The sequence below is a fragment of the Thalassophryne amazonica genome, chromosome 2, assembly GCF_902500255.1.
Source record: "Thalassophryne amazonica chromosome 2, fThaAma1.1, whole genome shotgun sequence".
Lineage (NCBI taxonomy): Eukaryota > Metazoa > Chordata > Actinopteri > Batrachoidiformes > Batrachoididae > Thalassophryne > Thalassophryne amazonica.
Window position 1 is genome coordinate 73,060,888 of NC_047104.1, and position 22,341 is coordinate 73,083,228.

At 45.3% G+C, this 22,341-nt stretch overlaps 1 protein-coding gene across 2 annotated transcripts in view; it reads right to left on the reverse strand.

Annotated features, from left to right (window-relative positions):
* kif26ba (kinesin family member 26Ba) overlaps positions 1-22,341 on the reverse strand; it is a 430,401-nt gene that overhangs the window by 216,095 nt on the left and 191,965 nt on the right. For both annotated transcript variants that reach the window (XM_034187958.1, XM_034187951.1), the window contains exon 4: positions 2,406-2,569. In XM_034187958.1, coding sequence (XP_034043849.1) covers positions 2,406-2,569 — 164 coding nt within the window. The remainder of the gene's footprint in view (positions 1-2,405; positions 2,570-22,341) is intronic.

A 22,341-nucleotide genomic window follows, 5' to 3' on the forward strand; every position in this document is an offset into this window, starting at 1 on the left:
ATTCTTTTACAATCTAGCCTTACATCTTACATGGCATCTGGCAATTTGTAGCTGAACGTTTAGGTTTTCTTTTTAAGAAAATCCTCATCTATACCACTTTATCATGAAGCTGTATAACTGGTGATAGAAAATATCCTTGTATAAAATCAACAATAATGATAATAATATTAAAGCAAACAGAACTCTAGTCTTGGAATAGTATCATATCTGCAGATATCCAAATTGAGGTATCGGAATTGGATCAGAAGTGAAAAAATGTGGATCGTGCATCCCTAGTTAGGGCTCCTTCACACATAGTACGAATGTGGTTGAATTGCGCATGAAGCAGGAATTGTATGCAAAACGTGTAAAATCATAGCTGCCTCCAACGCCTCATACACCTGTTGATACAACTATTTGCGCACACCAGCGGCGGAAAGACAGCGTGTGCGCTGTGAGAGCCCATTCAATCGCTCTCGCGGCAGGTGTCAGTCAAATTCCAGGTGACACACACAAACATCTAATACCGCTCGCTTGGCACTTAGAAAATGTGTGGCCATTCGCGCTGTCAGCACGAAAACAGTCATCAGACAATCACTTTTGAGCTGGTGGTGAAATCTGTCTGCCTCCATGACTGTGAATTTGCCTAGTGCACATGTGGCATGTTGGCTCCCCCCACAACACGTGTGTGTGTGTGTTTTGCACGCCAACCCTCCAACAGGTGTGTGCGTGTGGTTTGCGTGCACCGCAGGCGAGGTGCCTCTCATCTGATCACAGAGTGACAACTTGGTCTGTGCGCTAAATGGACAGGGGGCGTGGCAGGCTGCCAACAGCAGGAGCTGTTGACAACTCTGGTCCTGGACATCACAGCTGCAGAACACGTACTATGGTGATGGACACGCACATGTGTGTGCTTGCTGTCACCACATGGTAATACATAAAAACATATATTGCTTTTGCAACGGGCTGTAGAGCGCACACATTGACAGGCTGCCCCAGCTGGAACGGACTGTCAGTTCATGTGGACACGCAGCAGGTAATCTGAATGTTACATCTGTCTGACAGGACACGTGTGTCATGTGAGCGGTGTGCCGCAGGACTATATGACAAGCCAACAGTGCGACAAAATATGCCACTTTCAGTCACGGCACTTTTTTCTCTTTTTAAAAAAAATACATTTATGTCCTTGTTGATTTCAAGCATTTTTTCACACCTTTTATAGGACAGTGATGGTAGCACTGTGGTAAATTTTATGGCTGGCAATCAGAGCTTTTGTAAATTGCAGGTTCGAATCCCGTGGGTGGCATGTAATTTGTTTTTTCACAGCTGCTACACCATGTGGTTACACATGCTCCAGCTGCTCAATTTCAATTTATTTTTATTTATATAGTGCCAAATCACAACAAAGTTGCCTCAAGGCGCTTCACACAAGTAAGGTCTAACCTTACCAACCCCTTGTACTGTGTTCCCGCTGAGATGGTTTCATACACAAGTGCGCACGAAACTGTCGCAGCGGGATCGTTCACGCCTGCCTGTGGGCTCAGTGTTTTCGTGGTTCGTTCATATGAGCTGTTCCGCCGTGATTTGCCCTGATTTGTACTTATTCATACTATGTGTGAAGCACTGTTAGCGCTGTTGTCTCACAGCAAGAAGGTTGCCGGTTCAAACCCACCTTGTCCTTTCTGTGTAGAGTTTGCATGTTCTCCCTGTGTTTGTGTGGGCTCTCTCTGGGTGCTCTGGCTTCCTCACACTTCCAAAGACATGCCGGAAATATGAATTAGAAACTTCAAATTGACTCTAGGTCTGAATGTGTTTGTCTGTCTATGTGTCTCTGTGACAGACTGACTTCCTGTCCAGCGTACACTTGAGAATCATGATGAAATTTCTAAATAGTTCAAAACTTGGATCCCGATTTCAAATCTGGTGCCCATAAGTGCTGTAACTACTACATATGCCAAGTTTGTTCAAGGTGGATCCAGACGTTATTGTGATGCTTCAAAACATACCCCAACTTCCTATTCGGGATTAAACGGTAAGGAACGGCATTCTGTGGAATAGCCTCATTAAGACTGATATGTTCCTGCTCTTTTAATCTCTGCTCTTGATTAAAAAGTGACATGTTAGATATTTGCAGTTCATCATTCTGGTTCAGTTCTGGTCCATAGCGTTTTAAAGCAGGTGCATAAACCAAAGGATCTTGCCAACACAGTGGAAGTAATAGTGAAGGTGACACAAGTGTGTGGAGTCCACAGAGGCAAGGATGGCAATGACTCAAATACAAACCAAGGATGAAGTGGAAGGAAAGGATTCAGTTTACACACTTAAACTACTGCAGATGTCTGTAAAATTCTCTGCTTCTTGACCGATATGTAATAATGTCAAAACAAACAATGTACAGGTTGTTGGATAATTTTAATGCATCTTACCTGGCAAAAAAAGAGGCAGCGGCAGAGGTGGTGGTCAGTGCCGCTGTAGTTCCGGCTGGAGTGTGAGAGGGAACGTTTGTGTGTGAAGGAGAGTTTGAGTTGTAGCAGTTCAGTGCTACTTCGCTTAGCACGTCTCTGGAAACCTCGGAGACCATCTGTGAAATCTGACGGGAGAAAAAGAGAGGCTGATGGCTATAAAGAAAACATGATGGTCAAAACCAAAGCATGAAAACATCAATCTTGTTGAGTTTGTCATTAGACTTACAAGAGCACTTCTTCTGTCCACTTCTGTCAAATCTACATTGTACATTTTATTCATGAACAGAAATCTGTACAAAGAATCTGTTCCTGTCCTGAACAACTCAGATAAAATGGGTAGAAATTATTCTCCATCATTCTCATCTAATACACAAGTAGTAAAAGTTCACTTTTTGTTTTGTTTTTCTTAAGTCTTTTTCAAAAAGGGAAAATCTAATAAAGATATGGTTGGAAAACAAAACTGGATCAGGTGCCACCTTGTCTACATATGGTGGATTTGACTGAGCCCTGCCTTCCTTATATTATAACTGTTTTACTACAGAAGATATAATTCTCTTACAGATTGCACGTATTTTTGTAATGTTATAAAGGAAAAGAAATCTTGGCTATTTGTGAGATCTTACCACTTGAATAATTTTATGAGCTAAATCAAAAGTTTAATGTGTATCAAATGTCTTTCATTAGTGCTGTATAATTGCATGACTGCGTGTGTGCGTGTTTGCTATGCACAGCCACAGTAATTAAGCAATCAACACCAAACTTGGTACGGTGACTGGGGGCACCAAGGGGGAGAACAATGAGGCCCTTAGGTTGAAAGCGCATGTGCGTGAACACACACACACACACACACACACACACACACACACACACACACACACACACACACACACACACACACACACACACACACACGGTCAGCCTTATTTATTAGATCATGACCCGCTCACTGGAGCCCTTATTTTCGCAGTTCACGTGGTACTCAGGTCAGGTAGCAAACATCACACTTTTTTTAAAAATCATATGTATATACACATTCACACCCTTTGCTCAACACAATGTTGATGCACCTTTGGCAGCAATTACAGCCTGAAGTCTTCTTGAATATGATGCCACAAGCTTTGTAGCACCTCTCAAGCTTCATTAGGTTGGATGGGGAGCGTCAGTGTACAGCCATTTTTAGATCTCATCAGAGGTGTTTGTAGCCCGGTGAAAAGCTCAGGGGTATGAAGGAAGGAAATGTGTGCATGGTAAATAGTAAATGGACTACATTTATATAGCGCTTTTCCATCTGCATCAGATGCTCAAAGCACTTTACAATAATGCCTCACATTCACCCCGATGTCAGGGTGCTGCCATACAAGGCCCTCACTACACACCGGAGAATTATAGGGGATTAAAGACCTTGCCCAAGGGCCCTTAGTGATTTTCTTGGGATTTGAACCGAGGATCTTCTGGTCTCAAGGTCTCAACGCCTTAACCACTAGACTATCACCTCCTCTTGCATCTTTTCCTGTTTGATGCCAACCGTATATTTGCATTAATGTAAGATTTTGCACAGGGTCAATTATGTTTCTGCTGTAATTCCTTCATCGCTTCATGCAATTACAGGATGTTAGATCTACAACAACTTCTGGCAACCCATGGGTGAAATATGGATTATTGATTATAGTTTTTTATGGGCTGCCAGCAGGCAGAGAGCAAAGCACCTAAATCCCAATCACACGCTCCAGTGAGGGAACTTGCATGAAAGTAAATCTGCAGCCACACCTGTCCATCCTGAATATGTCAGCGGGTGACTGTGTAAGCATATGTGTACACTTTGCGTGCACGTGTGTGTGCGTACAAGAGAGAGAATGGTTTCACAGTGTACGTGTTTACTGCTGAGGGTTCCAGGGGTCTGAGCACACAGCACTCTGACTTGATAAATGACCAATTGTAAATGAGATACCTCTGCACCCTGTGCATGAACATTCACGTTAGGCCCATACTTCTGAATTATTAAAGGTGAATATGGTGAAAATTCCACTGGGCTCCATGGAGTACATGTGCATTTATGGGTTACTCATTTTTTTCTGATAAATGGGAAGGAAAATGACTTTCACAGTGCATGAAACATGCCCCATGGATACTTATTGTGAAAGTGGCACCTGGACACTGGAAATATCTGGCTGTCAGTGATGGTGCAGCAGTTCAATCTGCAAACATTTCCTCTCCTGTTTTGCTCCAATTTTTCACCCACTGTCATTAGGAGAGAAAAAAATGCAAGTCATGCAGGTTCATTTTTATACCATTATGATATGTATGTCTGTATGGAAGACAGTGCTGTTCTGACAGCTGCCTCCTATTTCACCATCTCTACTATGACAGCTGAAAATATGGGTGGCTCTTAGATGGTGCTTTTTGGGGCTGTAGCCCCCTCCGCTCCATGTTCCATTAGAGACTATTTGTTTTCAACCCGTTTCTCGCTACTACTAGCATTTTTTTTTTTTTAATAATGTGGCCCAACAGCGCCTCCAGTTTCCATAGCACTCATGAAATGTTTTTCATGCACTGCAAATGCAAGATGTATTTATTTTTTTCCACTGTTATGTTTGCTTTGGTATGCTAGCATGATTAACAAAAGTGCTCTGAGAGCACAATATCCCCTGCTGGCAAAGTCTGCTTTGGAACAAGTGCTTGCTACATTCTGATAACATTTCAAGGAAAAGTTTCCTGAAATTACTACTAAAAACGTGAAAGGAGTTGATTTCAGAATGCCCGTGTTGCAGACTGAACGGTCTGCCCTTAAAAATTGGTCCGCCTTTTGCGAAGTGTCATTTCGGACTACAGCATCACGTTTGAGACAGTCTCTTCACCCAAAGCAATCAAATGGATTAATGAGATTATTAACCATCAGATGATAAGGGTAAAACCTCTTAAATCATTCTAAAGTCAGTTTTAAGCAGAAACAAGGCCAAATGAGGCAAAATTCTGTGATGCTTTGAAATTTCCGATTCGCAGTGAACACATCACACAGCAGCTCGTTTAGCAGCTCGTTTAGTCACTGCTCTCTGATTACTTCCCCCGCCTTTTATGATGAAATAATGCTGAATTTATGTTAAAATGATTGTTGTACTAAAGCTTCAGATATCTGTCGGTGAGCTAGATGATGACGGGAGTGCAGTTTGAAGCAGAAACGAGGTGTTAATCTGTGAACTGCGTCATCAGGGGGTACAGATTTTTAGCTGGACCGTTCGGTCTGCGACACTGATATCAACTCATGAAACTGGCAGTGCCTAGGTTTGTAAATCAAGGGTCATAAATGAGCCCAACTGGAACAATATGAAAATATGTTTATTACCAACCTATAACAAGGTTGATAATACACATATTGCATTAATGTACAAGACTGACAAATTTTAGCAAGGTTACATGAAATTCCTACTACAAATGTGAGAGTTCATTTCAGAATACAGGCACCCAAGCATGAAACACATGCAGTCTAGCTTTGTTAATGAAGGGACATAACTCTGGTAAAATGAGCCCAACTGGAACAATATGAAAATATGTGTATTACCAACCTATAATAAGGACTTAGACCAAGTTTCAAGAAATTCCTTCTAAAAGTGTGAGAGGAGTTGACTTCAGAATGCTTATACCCTTTTTGAGATGGACAGACAGACAGACAGACAGACAAAACAGACCATTGAGGCAGTACTTCAGGTCCATCATAGAGTCCACTGTTATAAAATTTTGTGTTCTATAAGTCACAGTATTTTTTTGAACTTTCTTTGCTGGTCCTGAGACCTATATTTCAAAGTGAGTTATATATGAAAAAAAGTCTGCACTGTCACCTATGGCCACAAGATAGCACTATCTGAATGCATATCAAGCTGCCATTGTATACTGATCTGATGTACTATGATTCACACCCCAGAACAGAAGGTGAACTTAACGCACCATTAAACTGGATGCCATCCACTGAAAAACATGATGCTCTGCATGAGAAGGATGTGATCGGTGTGAGCGAATTAGTGAAATTAATAAATCATGTTCTCAAACTCATGGAGAGCTTATGGAGTCATGAGGTCACTGAACAGAGGTGTTTGGTGATGCCGGTATCTTTGCAGACAACTGAAGGTCCACGTCCTTAGGGTCCTGCTGCTGCCTGTCTTGCTGTACAGTTGTCAGACTTGAATGCGAACCAGTGACCTAAGATAACAACTGGATGTCATTGGTACTAAGAGTCTTCAAATGATCCTTGGGTACTGCTGGAATGACTTTGCATTAAACAAGTGGTTATTTAGAGATAATAGGATGAGCAGTATCACTTACATTGTGAAGAAGTGTCAGCTATGACATTTTGGCCATGTGGCCCATTTCTCTGTGCATGATGCAGCACGCAGGTACCTGAGTGTTGAGGACCCCAGTAGCTTGAGAAGGCCAACGGGATGTTCATGTTTCACCTGGCTGCAGCACATAGATGGTTATTTTAGAGATGTCAGAACGGGCCAGTTGTCTGCCTGGGTGGTTGCCATCCAGGACCTGGGGCGGTTCTGTGGTGTTGTGAATGCAGCAAAATGCAGCACCAGTGCATGCTCTCAGACTTAACTTGTTCTTGAACTGAAAGACCACACTCTTGAATAAAGAGACGGAATATAACCTTCACATTACTCAGTACTCCAGCTGTTTAAACTGTGTGACAGCTAGGCTAAGGAAAGGCTAACTACTGTGTTTTAAAAATATACAGGTTTTTTAAAACTCTTTAATCATATTTATTGTCTGTCCAGTGGGCACAAAAAGCAGTTCTTCGTGCCTGGTGGTGACTAGTATAATGCGCTAATTAAATTCATTTTACTTCTTGTTGCATGAAGCAAGTGCAACACATTTCAAAAATAAATGTGACTAACAGTGTACATGTTTTTTTCCCCCTTGATTACAGATTTTTGAACAGATGTGACAAATACTCTGGTGCGACTTACAGTATAGTTCGGGAAAAACATGTTGGAATTTAGTGCTTTTAATCTCAAAACCTCTGATGGCTACGACCTGATAGGTAGGTTAGTCAAGAACGTTTGGACACAAATGTGAGGCTCACACAAACAGCTCTGGTTGTAAAAAGACTTTAGTGAGGAGGATAGCAGTACACAAGAAGGCAGTCCAAATAACACAGCAACAGTACAAAAATCATCAGGCTTTAGCGAGGTTGAAAAAACGGGCAGGAGGTCGAGAAACACACTGAGACAGGCAGGACTATGGAACACGACAATGAAAACTGGAGAGAAGGCACAAGGCGCATCAATCTGGCGAAGACTAGCAGCACCCAGTGATCTTATATAACCCCAGGTAATGAGCTGCAAATTAGGAACAGGTGTGCGTGGAAAGCACCAGAACAAGGGCGTGGCCAGAGAGAGAGAGAGAGAGCGATGTTCACCACCAAGAACCCAGGGACAGACAAGAGAGAAATCAGAAAAACCCAGCAAGAGAATAAACACACACAGAACCAATGAAAATAATAAAACAGACCTGACAAAAATAAGACAGGCAAACCAAAACTCAAACCCTGACATGAGCTTTCTAGTTTCAGAGCAACATCTGCAAAATAGTTCCAAAGCAGGGTAAAATCCATATCATTTGCTTTGCTTTGCTTGATTTCAAAATATATACCATCTGAGTCTGCCTCAGTAAACAAAAGAAAGAAAGAAAGAAAGAAAGAAAGAAAGAAAGAAAGAAAGAAAGAAAGAAAGCATATCTAATGGCCTTTCAGAGAGTGAAACTACAGTATGTTATGTGACAGTGGCTTGGGTGGTATCTCAGATTGTTCCCAAGAAGTTGATGGACTGGCTGCTTCTGTGTGTCATAATGCAAAATGCTCAACATTTTATAGAACATTATTATGCTGATTTTACTTAATTTAACACAAATTAACCAGGGTTCCTTTAGATAAATTAAGTTTTGATCGTTGAAACACTCAAATTTCACAAAACTGACAAAATTTAGTTTCTACTGAAATACAAGTATTATAACATTGGTTTATTTTTGAAAGCTGGTGCAAAATTACAGCTCTTTTTAATGAAGAGAACCTGCGGGAAATTTTTGATTTCCTCTTTCAATATGTTGGGTTGGTGAATTGGGTGGGTTGGTTTGTGCAATGTGGAAAAAGTTCAGGTTTGGAAAAAACAAATGTGACTGGCCCAATAACACTACCGCAAAAGAATCAACGGATGAGACTGGAGGGACTGTTGAACTGTTGTAGTCGTAAAGTTGCAATGTTGACTGCACCATAGCCCACTGCCCCCCGCCCCCATCATAAAAAAGAGTTAATTATGTTAAATTAAAGTGAATTAAAATTAAATGATCCCTGAAGGTCTTCACTGGAGAAATGAAAAGAACAGATAGCAGCCATACGCTGATTTATTAATGTTGAAATAATCCCATAAATCCCCGGTCCCCAAACTAGGGTGCGAGTCAAAGATGAAAGGGTGGCATGATGTTTTGTCTGCTTTGAGGCTGTCAAAATTATAAGTGGACATGTTAAATAAAGTCATTAAAAAGGCATGAATCCCACTGCAAGCGCACATACTATATTGGTCCTGAGGCTCATCTGTGCTGGTGTTATCTTCAGATTCCAAAGCACGGAGTGGACGGCAGCCAAAGGCTCCCCCTGAATGGGATGCCAGTTAGATACAGTTTACTCCAGCCAAGCCCACCACCCATTTATACCTCAGTAGACTGAGCCAATGTAGATTTAGGGCCTGATTTACTAAAGGTTTGTGTGTACTAAAATATAACCCCAATTCCAATGAAGTTGGGACATTGTGTATGTAATGTAAATAAAAACAGAATAAAATGATTTGCAAATCCTATTCAACCTATATTCAATTGAATACACCACAAAGACAAGATATTTAATGTTTAAACTGATAAACCTTATTGTTTTTGTGCAGATATTTGCTCATTTTGAAATGGATGCCCGCAACATGTTTCAAAAAAGCTGTGACAGTGATTGTTTACCACTGTGTTACATCACCTTTCCTTTTAACAACACTCAATAAGTGTTTGGGAACTGAGGACACTAATTGTTGAACCTTTGTAGGTGGAATTCTTTCTCATTCTTGCTTGATGTACTATTTCAGTTGTTCAACAGTCCGGGGTCTCCGTTGTCGTACTTTGCGCTTCATAATGCGCCACACATTTTCAATGGGCAACAGGTCTGGACTGCAGGCAGGTCAGTCTAGTACCCGCACTCTTTTGCTACAAAACCACGCTGTTGTAACATGAACAGAATGTGGTTTGGCATTGTCTTGCTGAAATACGCAGGGACGTCCCTGAAAAAGATGTTGCTTGGATGGCAGCACGTGTTGCTCCAAAACCTGGATGTACCTTTCAGCATTGATGGTGCCATCACAGATGTGTAAGTTGCCCATGCCATGGGCACTAACACACCCCCATACCATCACAGATGCTGGCTTTTCAACTTTGCGCTGGTAACAATCTGGATGGTCTTTTTCTTCTTTTGTCCGGAGGACACGATGTCCATGATTTCCAAAAACAATTTGAAATGTGGACTCATCAGACCACAGCACACTTTTTCACTTTGCGTCTGTCCATTTCAAATGAGCTCGGGCCCAGAGAAGGCAGCGGCATTTCTGGATGTTGTTGATGTATGGCTTTCACTTTGCATGGTAGAGTTTTAACTTGAAATTGTAGATGTAGTGACGAACTGTGTTAACTGACAATGGTTTTCTGAAGTGTTCCTGAGCCCACGCGGTAAGATCCTTTACACAGTGATGTTTGTTTTTAATGCAGTGCCGCCTGAGGGATCGAAGGTCACGGGCATTCAATGTTGGTTTTCAGCCTTGCCGTTTACGTTAGGGATATGGAGATTAATCGATACGAATCGGTATCTAGATACAAATGTGCGCGATGCGAGTGCATCGATTCATTTAGTGTGCATCGATTCATTTGATGGGTTGAATCGTGGATGGATCGCTCGCTGCCTGCTTGCATCTATTTTTTTCCGATGCACCTTGAATGCATCATGGACAGAAGCTTGAAAGTACATTTCTAACAAACACGCAGCCCGCGACAGCAGCAGCAAACACTCAGAGGAAATTTTTGATGCACCTAAAACATTTAAAATCAGATGTTTGGAAATACTTTGGCTTTTTTTAACTATGGGAAGCATGACAAGACGCAGGTAAGGAATGCCGCGCTGCTAAACCTTACACAGGCAGAGAGAGCGAGCAAGTTAAGTAGGAAGTAGCAAAATACAGGGCGGGGGGGGAAGGATAGTTTAGCTCAGAATGGTAATGTGCAATGTGTTGCAGTGGTGGAAAGAAGAAGTGGATCTTCCACTGCTTTCAAAATTGTCCAGGAGCTACTTGTCCATCCCGGCAACAAGTGTTCCTTCTGAACGAGTGTTCAGCACAGCGCAGTCTGCTTCTTCCTGAACACGTGGACCAACTAATACTCCTGAAAAAAAAAACTGAAAAAAGCCACATGAAATAAACCACCAAAGTGGGTGTTAGCAGTGAGAATGGCATTTATAAAGTATACATTTTATTTATTCTTTTGTTTGTCTTATGGACAATGAATATGACTCAGTGAGAGTCAGACACTCGGTGAGACTGGTCCGTTTACAGCAGCTATGACTGCCAAATAATAGTTTAGATCTTTCTTTGCACAAGCAATTGTAAAAGACTTAATTGTGAAAGGTTATTATTATTTGTATTATTCATATTAAAAATCTTAATGCTTTCTGCTTCTCACTATTTTATTAGCCTACTTGCTGAAGAGTTCATATCAGTATCTGTCTGGCAGACAGGAATATGGACATTGCACTACTGAAAATGTCACTTTAAGTCACTCATTGAGAGTGATGTTGTCTTATTGTTTAATGTACTGTTTAAGTTTTGACATTGTGATTAAACAGGTTCCAAATATGAGGAAACAGATTCCTGTTCCGTAATATTGAATCGGGTAAATTGGTTGCTTATAAGGAGTAAAACAATTCCTCTGCTTCGAATAGAATCAGAAGAATACCATAGTACCATACTGAATTGCAGCTTCTTATTTTCTGTTTAAATTTTTGGTATAATTTCTTTGCATCATGTTGAACTGCATTGTATCGCACCAAATCACATCGTATCGCATTGTGAGGAATTGAATCGCCATCAAATACATATCAAATCGCATTGAATCGGGAACAGGGGTGAATCATATCGCATCGTATTATTGTGTATCATCATGTATCGCAAGAAGTATTGTATCGCTGGTAGTGTATCGAGATGCGTATCGAATCGTTGTCAGTGATGAGATTCACATCCCTAGTTTACGTGTAGAAAGTTCTCCAGATTCTCTGAATCTTCTGGTTATACGAGGTCTGTTAGAAAAGTATCCGACCTTATTATTTTTTTAAAAAACCATATGGATTTGAATCACGTGTGACTGCGTCAGACAAGCTTGAACCCTCGTGCGCATGCGTGAGTTTTTTCATGCCCGTGAGGCTTCATCACGGCGTTGCTTTGCGCCGAGTGGCTGCACCGCGACGCGCGGTGGAGCAGCTTCTCTTTCCATGACAAAAACTCCTGTAACAGTGAAATGTGCTGTTCATTTTTAAACTGGACGCTGTCTTGATCCGGTATGTCATCTGACTAGCACAGGAAATGTGAAAAGACGTGGACATCAGCACTTTTCCGGCACATTAAGACAGACGTGCGGAGGAGTTCCGTGCGTCTCGGTGCAGCCGCTCGGCGCAATGCAACGCCGTGATGAAGCCTCACGGGACATGTTCTGGCATGTCCAGCTCATGCACAATCACAATCGGATATTCACACGACTGGAAAGCAACCGGAATCCATCTGAAATCCACCTGAAAGCTGTCCTGAGAGACCAACACCGAGGTGGTTTTGTCTGGCGTAATGAAAGGAGCCGTGGCGCGTCCCTCCGCTTTTCTTTCCATGAAAAAAACTCCTGTAATGGTGGAATGTGCCGGAAAAAGTGCTGATGTCCACATCTTCTGCCTTTTTGTGAAAGTCAGACGAGCTCTCAGCAGTTGTGGGCCGTCCTTAAAGCGGCAGTAACACTCCGTAATCTGTTTAATCCCCATAAAAGCATCCCTGAAAGCCATATTAATTTTTTGAACGGTGTCCACCTGGAGGTCTCTCACAGTTTCTGGAAAAAAAATTGATGCAGCAAAGCTCCAAATCGTTCAGACATTTATTCGCAATAAAAAATAGACGAGAGGGGTGGACCACACCTCACTCAAAGCCTGCTCACAGGCGAATGACGCAACCGACAGGCATGAAAAAACTCACGCATGCGCACGAGGGTTCAAGCTTGTCTGACGCAATCACATGTGATTCAAATCCATATGGTTTTTTAAAAAAATAATAAGGTCGGATACTTTTCTAACAGACCTCGTATTATGGACTGTAGATTAAGGAATCCCTAAATTCCTTGCAATTGAACGTTGAGAAACATTGTTCTTAAACTATTTTTCATGCAGTTGTTCAAAAGTGGCGATCCTTGCCCCATCTTTGCTTGTGAAAGGCTGAGCCTTTTGGGGATGCTCCTTTTCTACCCAATCATGGCACTCACCTGTTTCCAATTAACCTGTTCACCTGTGGAATGTTCCAAACAGGTGTTCTTTGAGCATTCATCAACTTTCCCAGTCTTTTGTTGCCCCTGTCCCAGCTTTTTTGAAATGTGTTGCAGGCATCCATTTCAAAATGAGCAAATATTTGCACAAAAACAATAAAGTTTATCAGTTTGAACATTAAATATCTTGTTTTTGAGGTGTATTCAATTGAATATAGGTTGAAGAGGATTTGCAAATCATTGTATTCTGTTTTTATTTACATTTCACATAATGTCCCAACTTCATTAGAATTGGGGTTGTATGTCCAAATTCCATATCATTCAAATCAAATGAGCAACCTGATCTACTAAGGGTGTTAAGGAGCTAATTATTACGTCTGTATTTTGGCTGTTTAAAAGCAGGGTGTTAACTGTGTTACAGGATTGTAGACATCATAAATCTGATTCATTTCCAGTGAGCTGCTTGGGGTATGCATTTCAAAACACCACTATTAAACAATTATAATGGCCCATTTATAATGAAAGGAAACTACACATTCACAGCCTACACAAATTTTAATTTGATATTTACTAGAAGGAGAGAGCATATCTCACCCATATTGGCCTCTCTTCATTGGCTTCCTGTTAATTCTAGAATAGAATTTAAAATTCTTCTTCTTACTTATAAGGTTTTGAATAATCAGGTCCCATCTTATCTTAGGGACCTCGTAGTACCATATCACCCCAATAGAGCGCTTCGCTCTCAGACTGCAGGCTTACTTGTAGTTCCTAGGGTTTGTAAGAGTAGAATGGGAGGCAGAGCCTTCAGCTTTCAGGCTCCTCTCCTGTGGAACCAGCTCCCAATTCAGATCAGGGAGACAGACACCCTCTCTACTTTTAAGATTAGGCTTAAAACTTTCCTTTTTGCTAAAGCTTATAGTTAGGGCTGGATCAGGTGACCCTGAACCATCCCTTAGTTATGCTGCTATAGACGTAGACTGCTGGGGGGTTCCCATGATGCACTGTTTCTTTCTCTTTTTGCTCTGTATGCACCACTCTGCATTTAATCATTAGTGATCGATCTCTGCTCCCCTCCACAGCATGTCTTTTTCCTGGTTCTCTCCCTCAGCCCCAACCAGTCCCAGCAGAAGACTGCCCCTCCCTGAGCCTGGTTCTGCTGGAGGTTTCTTCCTGTTAAAAGGGAGTTTTTCCTTCCCACTGTAGCCAAGTGCTTGCTCACAGGGGGTCGTTTTGACCGTTGGGGTTTTACATAATTATTGTATGGCCTTGCCTTACAATATAAAGCGCCTTGGGACAACTGTTTGTTGTGATTTGGCGCTATATAAAAAAAAAATTGATTGATTGATTGATTGATTGATATTTATTAGGTTTATCATGATTGATTGATTGATATTTATTAGGTTTATCATGTCCAGCAAAATGTTCACCAACGCAATGGCAAAATTTTGGAATGCCCAATTGTGGTGTGTAAAAATCACTTCCAACAAATTCACAAAAGATACAAAGTGAAGCATAAAAGCTATTTTTAAAGATAAATGATGTGGAAAAATTGAGCCGTGGCACAACACAAAGACACCTGATGTATGTACGTACATACATGCATGTCACATACATCAGTGGCATGTGTCAGACGTGATGAGTATGCAACACATGTGGTGTGTGTTCAGACTTAACACACTTACTGGACAATCAAAACACTGACTGCAATCAGTGGTGGGCACAGTTCCGCTAATCCGCTACCCGCTAATCACCGAAGCTAATGTTTTCATTATCGGATTAGTTTTTCAGATAACTTTGAAAACCATCATTGGACCAATTATCTTCTGATAAGTTTTGGTCCGATAATTTTTAGACCGCTAACATATTTTTGCAGACGTGGTTAACAAAGCTTAACAGTTATAAACATTTATTAAGTCTAAAATCAGTTGAGTACTTACCTGTTAAATGTTTTGTAGTAGATGTGCAGTTCTATCCTCTGCAAAGAGAGGAGAGCTGGTTCTAGAAGAAACTGCTCTATCCTCTGCAGGCAAAGGAGAACTAGTCACAGAAATTAAAAAATGCTCATTTCTTTTGACCCCATACTGATAAGCTGGCAATATCACCCAAGTCATCCAGCAACATACAGTTTTAATTTATGGTTAAAATTTTAAAAGTTATTTAAATTAACGTCACATCTGAAGTTTTATAAAGTGAAAATATCAGATATATGTTTTAGTTTTAACGTAATGCACTAATTTTGAAGGTTTTAGTGTGGACATGCTGTGTCCAGGTGCATTATGGGTAATCTCAGTACATTCATAACAGAATAAATGCATTTGAGACGCTCTGATCAGGCTCCACACAGACAACATCTTTAAACTCTTTGTATATTGTGCCTAAAACTCTCGTGAATATATTCTCTGGGTTTATAGACGCTGCTATTGTGTTTGTTTTATGTAAAAATGCCAGAAGAAGCCCAGGTTGCTTCTCCATTATTTTAAATTGGAATCATTGTAATTAATTCCTGTTTGCGCTTTAGAGTCCTGCTTATGTCAAACACTGTCTGTCGTCTTTGTTCCAGAGTAATATAAATAAGATGTCTGAAATTTAGTTTGGCTTTAATAAATTCCATGCATCTAAAACGTAGCAGACACGCATTATCTGGAATTTTGTTTTGGCAAGTTTTCACAGTCTCTACTGCCATCTACTGGCCAGTAGTGTTCATGGCACTACTGATCGTCTGGGCACAAGTAGATGGCAGTGTTCTATTTATTTTGACATCGGTTACATCAAACAGTTGTCTAATTACAACTTGACTTTGTTTTTCAAATGCATTTTTTTTCAATGTCATATTTTTTAAAATGGCATATTTCACAAAAGCACATTTATATGTAAACACCAACACACACCTTGTTGGGAAGGTGTCGTAGCACGGACCCACAACAGGGGGCGCAAATGAACGGACAATGAATAAGCCAAAAAGGTAACAATTTAATGTTGCGATAATACACAACGAAACGTACTGTAATCTGCACAGTCAATTTAACACCAGGTGACGTGTGGGCAGGCTCGAAGATAGAAGACCCCCGACGAGAGAGAAGCTGCGTCCCACACGGCTTCCACCACCAACGGTCTGAAGAACACCGGAGCCGCCAAGTCCCGAGTCCCCAGGTGGCCTCTGTCTTCGGCTGTCGACCCTGGTACTGCTGGCAGAAAGCAGAAATATGATGAGTGAGTGTGAGTCCGCACACTCAGTAAATCTACAGTTAACGAGGGAGGAAGCGCCTCCACCTCCAAGCACACACTCGTGCAGCTCCTGTTTGAGCACTTATCTGGGTGGGAGGTGTTGCGAAGCCGTCGCTGAACACCTCAAACGCCACCTCCACAGACGAGTCTCACCGACAGGAAAACGGCTGCAAAGAAGAGTTTAGACAGATATACAGTCTTACGTTCACAGAGAAATTACCTTGGTAATGGTAGTCGATTTCTCGGCGGGGAGGTGGAGTTGCAGTCCGGCTTTTATGGTGGTGATGATGAACGAGTGACAGCTGGTGCAGAGGATGAGTGACAGCTGTCACTTCTTCTGGGTCTGGTGCCCTCTCGTGCTTGGAGCCCGCACTCCAAGCAGGGTGCCCTCTGGTGGTGGTGGGCCAGCAGTACCTCCTCTTCAGCGGCCCACACAACAGGACCCCCCCCCTCAACGGGCGCCTCCTGGCGTCCGACCAGGCTTATCCGGATGTCTTGCGTAGAACTCGGCCAGGAGGGCCGGGTCCAGGATGAAGCTCCTCTTCACCCAGGAGCGTTCTTCAGGTCCATACCCCTCCCAGTCCACCAGATATTGGAAACCCCGGCCCTTACGACGGACGTCCAGGAGCCTGCGGACTGTCCAGGCAGGCTCCCCGTCAATGAGCCGGGCAGGAGGCGGCGTAGGTCCCGGAGTACAGAGGTGCGAGGTGCGGTGTGGTTTGAGACGGGAAACATGAAAGACAGGGTGAATCCGCAGTGAAGCCGGGAGTTGAAGCTTCACTGCGGCCGGGTTGATGATCTTGAGGATCTTAAATGGTCCAATGAATCTGTCTTTCAACTTTGGGGAGTCGACACACAAAGGGATGTCCTTGGTCGAGAGCCACACCTCCTGCCCGGGCTGGTATGTGGGGGCCGGGGAACGCCGGCGGTCCGCATGGGCCTTGGCCCTCGTCCGGGCCTTTAACAGGGCAGAGCGGGCGGCCCGCCACACCCGGCGGCACCTCCTGAGGTGGGCCTGGCCCGAGGGCACACCGACCTCTCCCTCCACCAGCGGGAACAATGGGGGCTGGTACCCCAAACATGCCTCAAAAGGGGAGAGGCCGGTAGCAGACGAAACTTGGCTGTTGTGGGCATACTCGATCCAGGCCAGATGGTGACTCCAGGCCGCCGGATGCGCGGAGGTGACACACCGAAGGGCCTGCTCCAACTCCTGGTTGGCCCGCTCTGCCTGGCCGTTGGTCTGGGGGTGGTACCCGGACGAGAGACTCACGGTGGCCCCCAGCTCCTTGCAGAAACTCTTCCACACCTGTGAAGAGAACTGGGGACCACGATCTGATACAACATCCGATGGTATCCCATGCAGCCGCATGACGTGGTGGACCAGGAGGTCTGCCGTCTCCTGGGCCATCGGGAGCTTCGGGAGGGCCACAAAGTGGGCCGCCTTGGAGAACCGGTCCACTATCGTGAGAATCACGGTGTTGTCCTGGGACGGCGGGAGGTCCATGATGAAATCCAGGCCGATGTGAGACCAGGGGCGATGAGGCACTGGCAGGGGTTGGAGGAGGCCCGTTGTCCTCCAATGGTCTGCCTTGCCCCTGGCGCAGATGGTACAGGCCTGGACGTAGTCCCGGACGTCGGTTTCCAGGGATGCCCACCAGAAGTGCTGCTGGACTACTGCCACGGTCCTACGCACTCCGGGATGACAGGACAGCTTGGACCCGTGACAGAAGTCCAATACGGCAGCTCTTGCCTCTGGTGGGACGTACAGTCGGTTCTTGGGGCCAGTCCCCGGGTCCGGGCTCCTTGTCAGGGCCTCCCGGACGGTCTTCTCCACGTCCCAGGTGAGGGTGGCCACGACAGTGGACTCGGGGATGATGGTCTCGGTGGGGTTCGACAGCCCCGCTTTGGCTTCTTCTTCGTGCACCCGGGACAATGCATCTGGTTTTTGGTTCTTGGTCCCGGGGCGATACGTGATCTGGAAGTCAAAGCGCCCGAAGAACAGAGACCAGCGGGCTTGCCTGGGGTTCAGCCGCTTGGCGGTCCGGATGTACTCCAGGTTCCGATGGTCCGTGAAAACGGTGAAGGGCAACGATGCCCCCTCCAGCAGGTGTCTCCACTCTTCAAGAGCCTCCTTCACCGCAAGAAGTTCCCGATTGCCGACGTCATTGTTCCGTTCAGCGGGGGTCAACCTCCGGGAATAAAAGGCACAAGGATGGAGAACCTTATCAGCCTCCACGCTCTGGGACAGCACGGCTCCTATCCCTGAGTCAGAGGCGTCCACTTCTACTATGTACTGGCGATCAGGATCAGGCTGCACCAGAACTGGTGCAGTCGAGAACCGGCGTTTCAACTCCTGGAACGCGGCTTCGCACCGATCCGACCAGGCGAAGGGGACCTTGGTGGAGGTCAGGGCAGTCAGGGGGCTAACTACCTGACTGTAACCTTTAATGAACCTCCTGTAGAAATTTGCAAAGCCTAGGAACTGCTGTAGTTTCCTGCGGTTTGTTGGTTGGGGCCAATCTCTCACCGCCGCAACCTTAGCCGGATCAGGGGCGACGGAGTTGGAGGAGATGATGAACCCCAGGAAGGACAAAGAAGTGCGGTGGAACTCGCACTTCTCGCCCTTCACAAACAGCCGGTTCTCCAACAACCGCTGTAGGACCTGACGTACATGCTGGACATGGGTCTCAGGGTCCGGGGAAAAGATGAGTATATCGTCCAGATATACGAAGACGAACCGATGCAGGAAGTCCCGCAAGACGTCATTTACCAAAGCTTGGAACGTCGCGGGGGCGTTAGTGAGGCCGAACGGCATGACCAGGTACTCAAAATGACCTAACGGGGTGTTGAATGCCGTCTTCCATTCGTCTCCCTTCCGGATCCGAACCAGGTGGTACGCGTTTCTAAGATCCAATTTAGTGAAAATTTGGGCTCCATGCAGGGGCGTGAACACTGAATCCAACAGAGGTAACGGGTATCGGTTGCGAACCGTGATCTCGTTCAGCCCTCTGTAATCAATGCATGGACGGAGTCCGCCGTCTTTTTTACCCACAAAAAAGAAACCAGCACCCATCGGGGAGGTGGAGTTCCGGATCAGCCCGGCAGCTAAGGAGTCCCGGATGTAGGTCTCCAGTGATTCGCGTTCCGGACGTGAGAGGTTGTACAACCTACTGGACGGGTACTCAGCGCCCGGGACCAAATCGATGGCACAATCATACGGTCGGTGCGGGGGAAGAGTGAGCGCCAGATCTTTGCTGAAAACGTCAGCAAGATCATGGTACTCCTTTGGCACCGCCGATAGATTGGGGGGGACTTTGACCTCCTCATTAGCCGTAGTGCCGGGAGAGACCGAGGATCCTAAACACTCCCGGTGGCAGGTTTCGCTCTACTGCGTGACTACCCCGGACAGCCAATCTATCCGGGGATTGTGCTTCACCATCCATGGAAAGCCCAAAATCACTCGGGAGGTAGAAGGTGTTACATGGAACACTATCTCCTCCCTGTGATTCCCAGACACAACCAAAGTCACTGGTTGTGTCTGATGTGTGATTAATGGAAGCAGGGTGCCATCTAGTGCTCGCACCCGCAATGGTGTCGGCAGAGCCACCAGAGGGAGCCCTACTTCCTTTACCCATCTGCTGTCCAGCAGATTCCCTTCATACCCCGTGTCTACCAGTGCTGGGGCGTGAAGGGTTAAATCCCCACAAAGGATTGTTACTGGGATTCGTGCAGATTTGCGGGGTTTTCCCGCGTGCGTGTTATGGCCCACCCTTAGCCCAGTTTCTAAGGACGGGCGTTGTAGTTTGACCGTTTGGGGGCAGTCCTTCTGCATGTGCTCGCAAGAGCCGCAGATAAAACACTCCCCGCGGGCCAGCCTCCTTTGTCTGATATTTGATCTTAATTTGGCCCTGCTCGTGTCCCTAGCCTCCTCAGCAGGGGGAGCTGTAGCCACACGGAGCTCTCTGGCAGTGAAGCGTGGGGACGACGTCACCTTGACGGAACCGGAAGGGGGAGGGAAGGCTCGTGCCCGGTCACGCCCCCCGGCCTGCTCCCGACGATGCTCGTTTAAACGGTTGTCTAAGCGTATAACTAAATCGACAAGCCCGTCAAAATCCCACGGTTCCTCCTTAGCCAGTAGGTGCTCCTTAAGGACCGGGGACAGTCCATTTACAAAGGCGGCGCGGAGCGCAACGTTATTCCAGCCGGACCTCGCTGCCGCGATGCGGAAGTCGACTGCATACTCGGCTGCGCTACGGCGCCCCTGTCTCATCGACAGCAGCACGTTCGAAGCGGTCTCGCCTCTGTTGGGATGATCAAACACTTGTTTGAACTCCCGTACAAACCCAATATAAGACGTTAGGAGCCGTGAATTCTGCTCCCAAAGCGCCGTAGCCCATGCGCGTGCCTCTCCTTGAAGCAAATTAATAACATAAGCCACCCGGCTAGCATCTGATGCGTACATGACAGGGTGCTGTGAAAAGACGAGCGAACACTGCATGAGGAAGTCCGCGCACGTCTCGACACAGCCCCCGTATGGTTCCGGAGGGTTTATGTATGCTTCAGGGGACGGTGGGGGGGTTCGTTGAACGACCAGTGGAACGTCTGATACAGGCCCAGGACCAGCCAGAGGAGTGGCTGCAGCAGCGCCCTGATCGCGCGCTTCCACCCTGGCAGTGAGAGCCTCCACCCTCCGATTAAGGAGGACACTGCTCGGTCACTAAATCTAACCGAGCCGTGAAGGCGGTTAAGATATGCTGCAGCTCACTCAACACGCCTCCCGCTGACGCCTGCGCTCCTGGCTCTTCCATTGGCCATTCAAGCTCGGGTTGACGCCCCTCGGAATCCATGACGATGGCCGAGAAATCCTGTTGGGAAGGCGCAAATGAACGGACAATGAATAAGCCAAAAAGGTAACAATTTAATGTTGCGATAATACACAACGAAACGTACTGTAATCTGCACAGTCAATTTAACACCAGATGACGTGTGGGCAGGCTCGAAGATAGAAGACCCCCGACGAGAGAGAAGCTGCGTCCCACACGGCTTCCACCACCAACGGTCTGAAGAACACCGGAGCCGCCAAGTCCCGAGTCCCCAGGTGGCCTCTGTCTTCGGCTGTCGACCCTGGTACTGCTGGCAGAAAGCAGAAATATGATGAGTGAGTGTGAGTCCGCACACTCAGTAAATCCACAGTTAACGAGGGAGGAAGCGCCTCCACCTCCAAGCACACACTCGTGCAGCTCCTGTTTGAGCACTTATCTGGGTGGGAGGTGTTGCGAAGCCGTCGCTGAACACCTCAAACGCCACCTCCACAGACGAGTCTCACCGACAGGAAAACGGCTGCAAAGAAGAGTTTAGACAGATATACAGTCTTACGTTCACAGAGAAATTACCTTGGTAAATGGTAGTCGATTTCTCGGCGGGAGAGGTGGAGTTGCAAGTCCGGCTTTTATGGTGGTGATGATGAACGAGTGACAGCTGGTGCAGAGGAGAGTGACAGCTGGTCACTTCTTCTGGTCTGGCGCCCTCTCGTGCTTGGAGCCCGCACTCCAAGCAGGGCGCCCTCTGGTGGTGGTGGGCAGCAGTACCTCCTCTTCAGCGGCCCACACAACACACCTCATATTAATGTGTTGGTTTTGGCATCTGTCTGTGTTGTTACAAAACTTCAGAATTAATGCATTATTTAAGATTTAAAGATATTATGTTATATTTAACTTTGTACAAATGACAGAATTGACATAATGGAGTTATTCTATCGGTATTAATTTTATTTAGAAATCAAAACCATAAGTCAGCACTGCTTTATTTTCCAAGACCTCCGCTTCATTGGCAACACTGCTATAACAGAGAGCTGAGCTTTGCTGCTCCTCTCCAATTGCTTCACTGTTACAAACTATATAGTAAACAGGAGCTTCCAGCAGGGTGCACAAACACAGAAGTGCTGGCTCATTGTTTGGGACTGTGGTTGCCTTTGGTGTGACCAGAAGCGATCATGGTGTTAAAACTCAAAATCAGCTTGTTAGTAGTTGCAAGTGTACCAAAGACAATACTGGAAGTTATCGGTTAGCTGTAGCTTCCATTAAATTTTTGG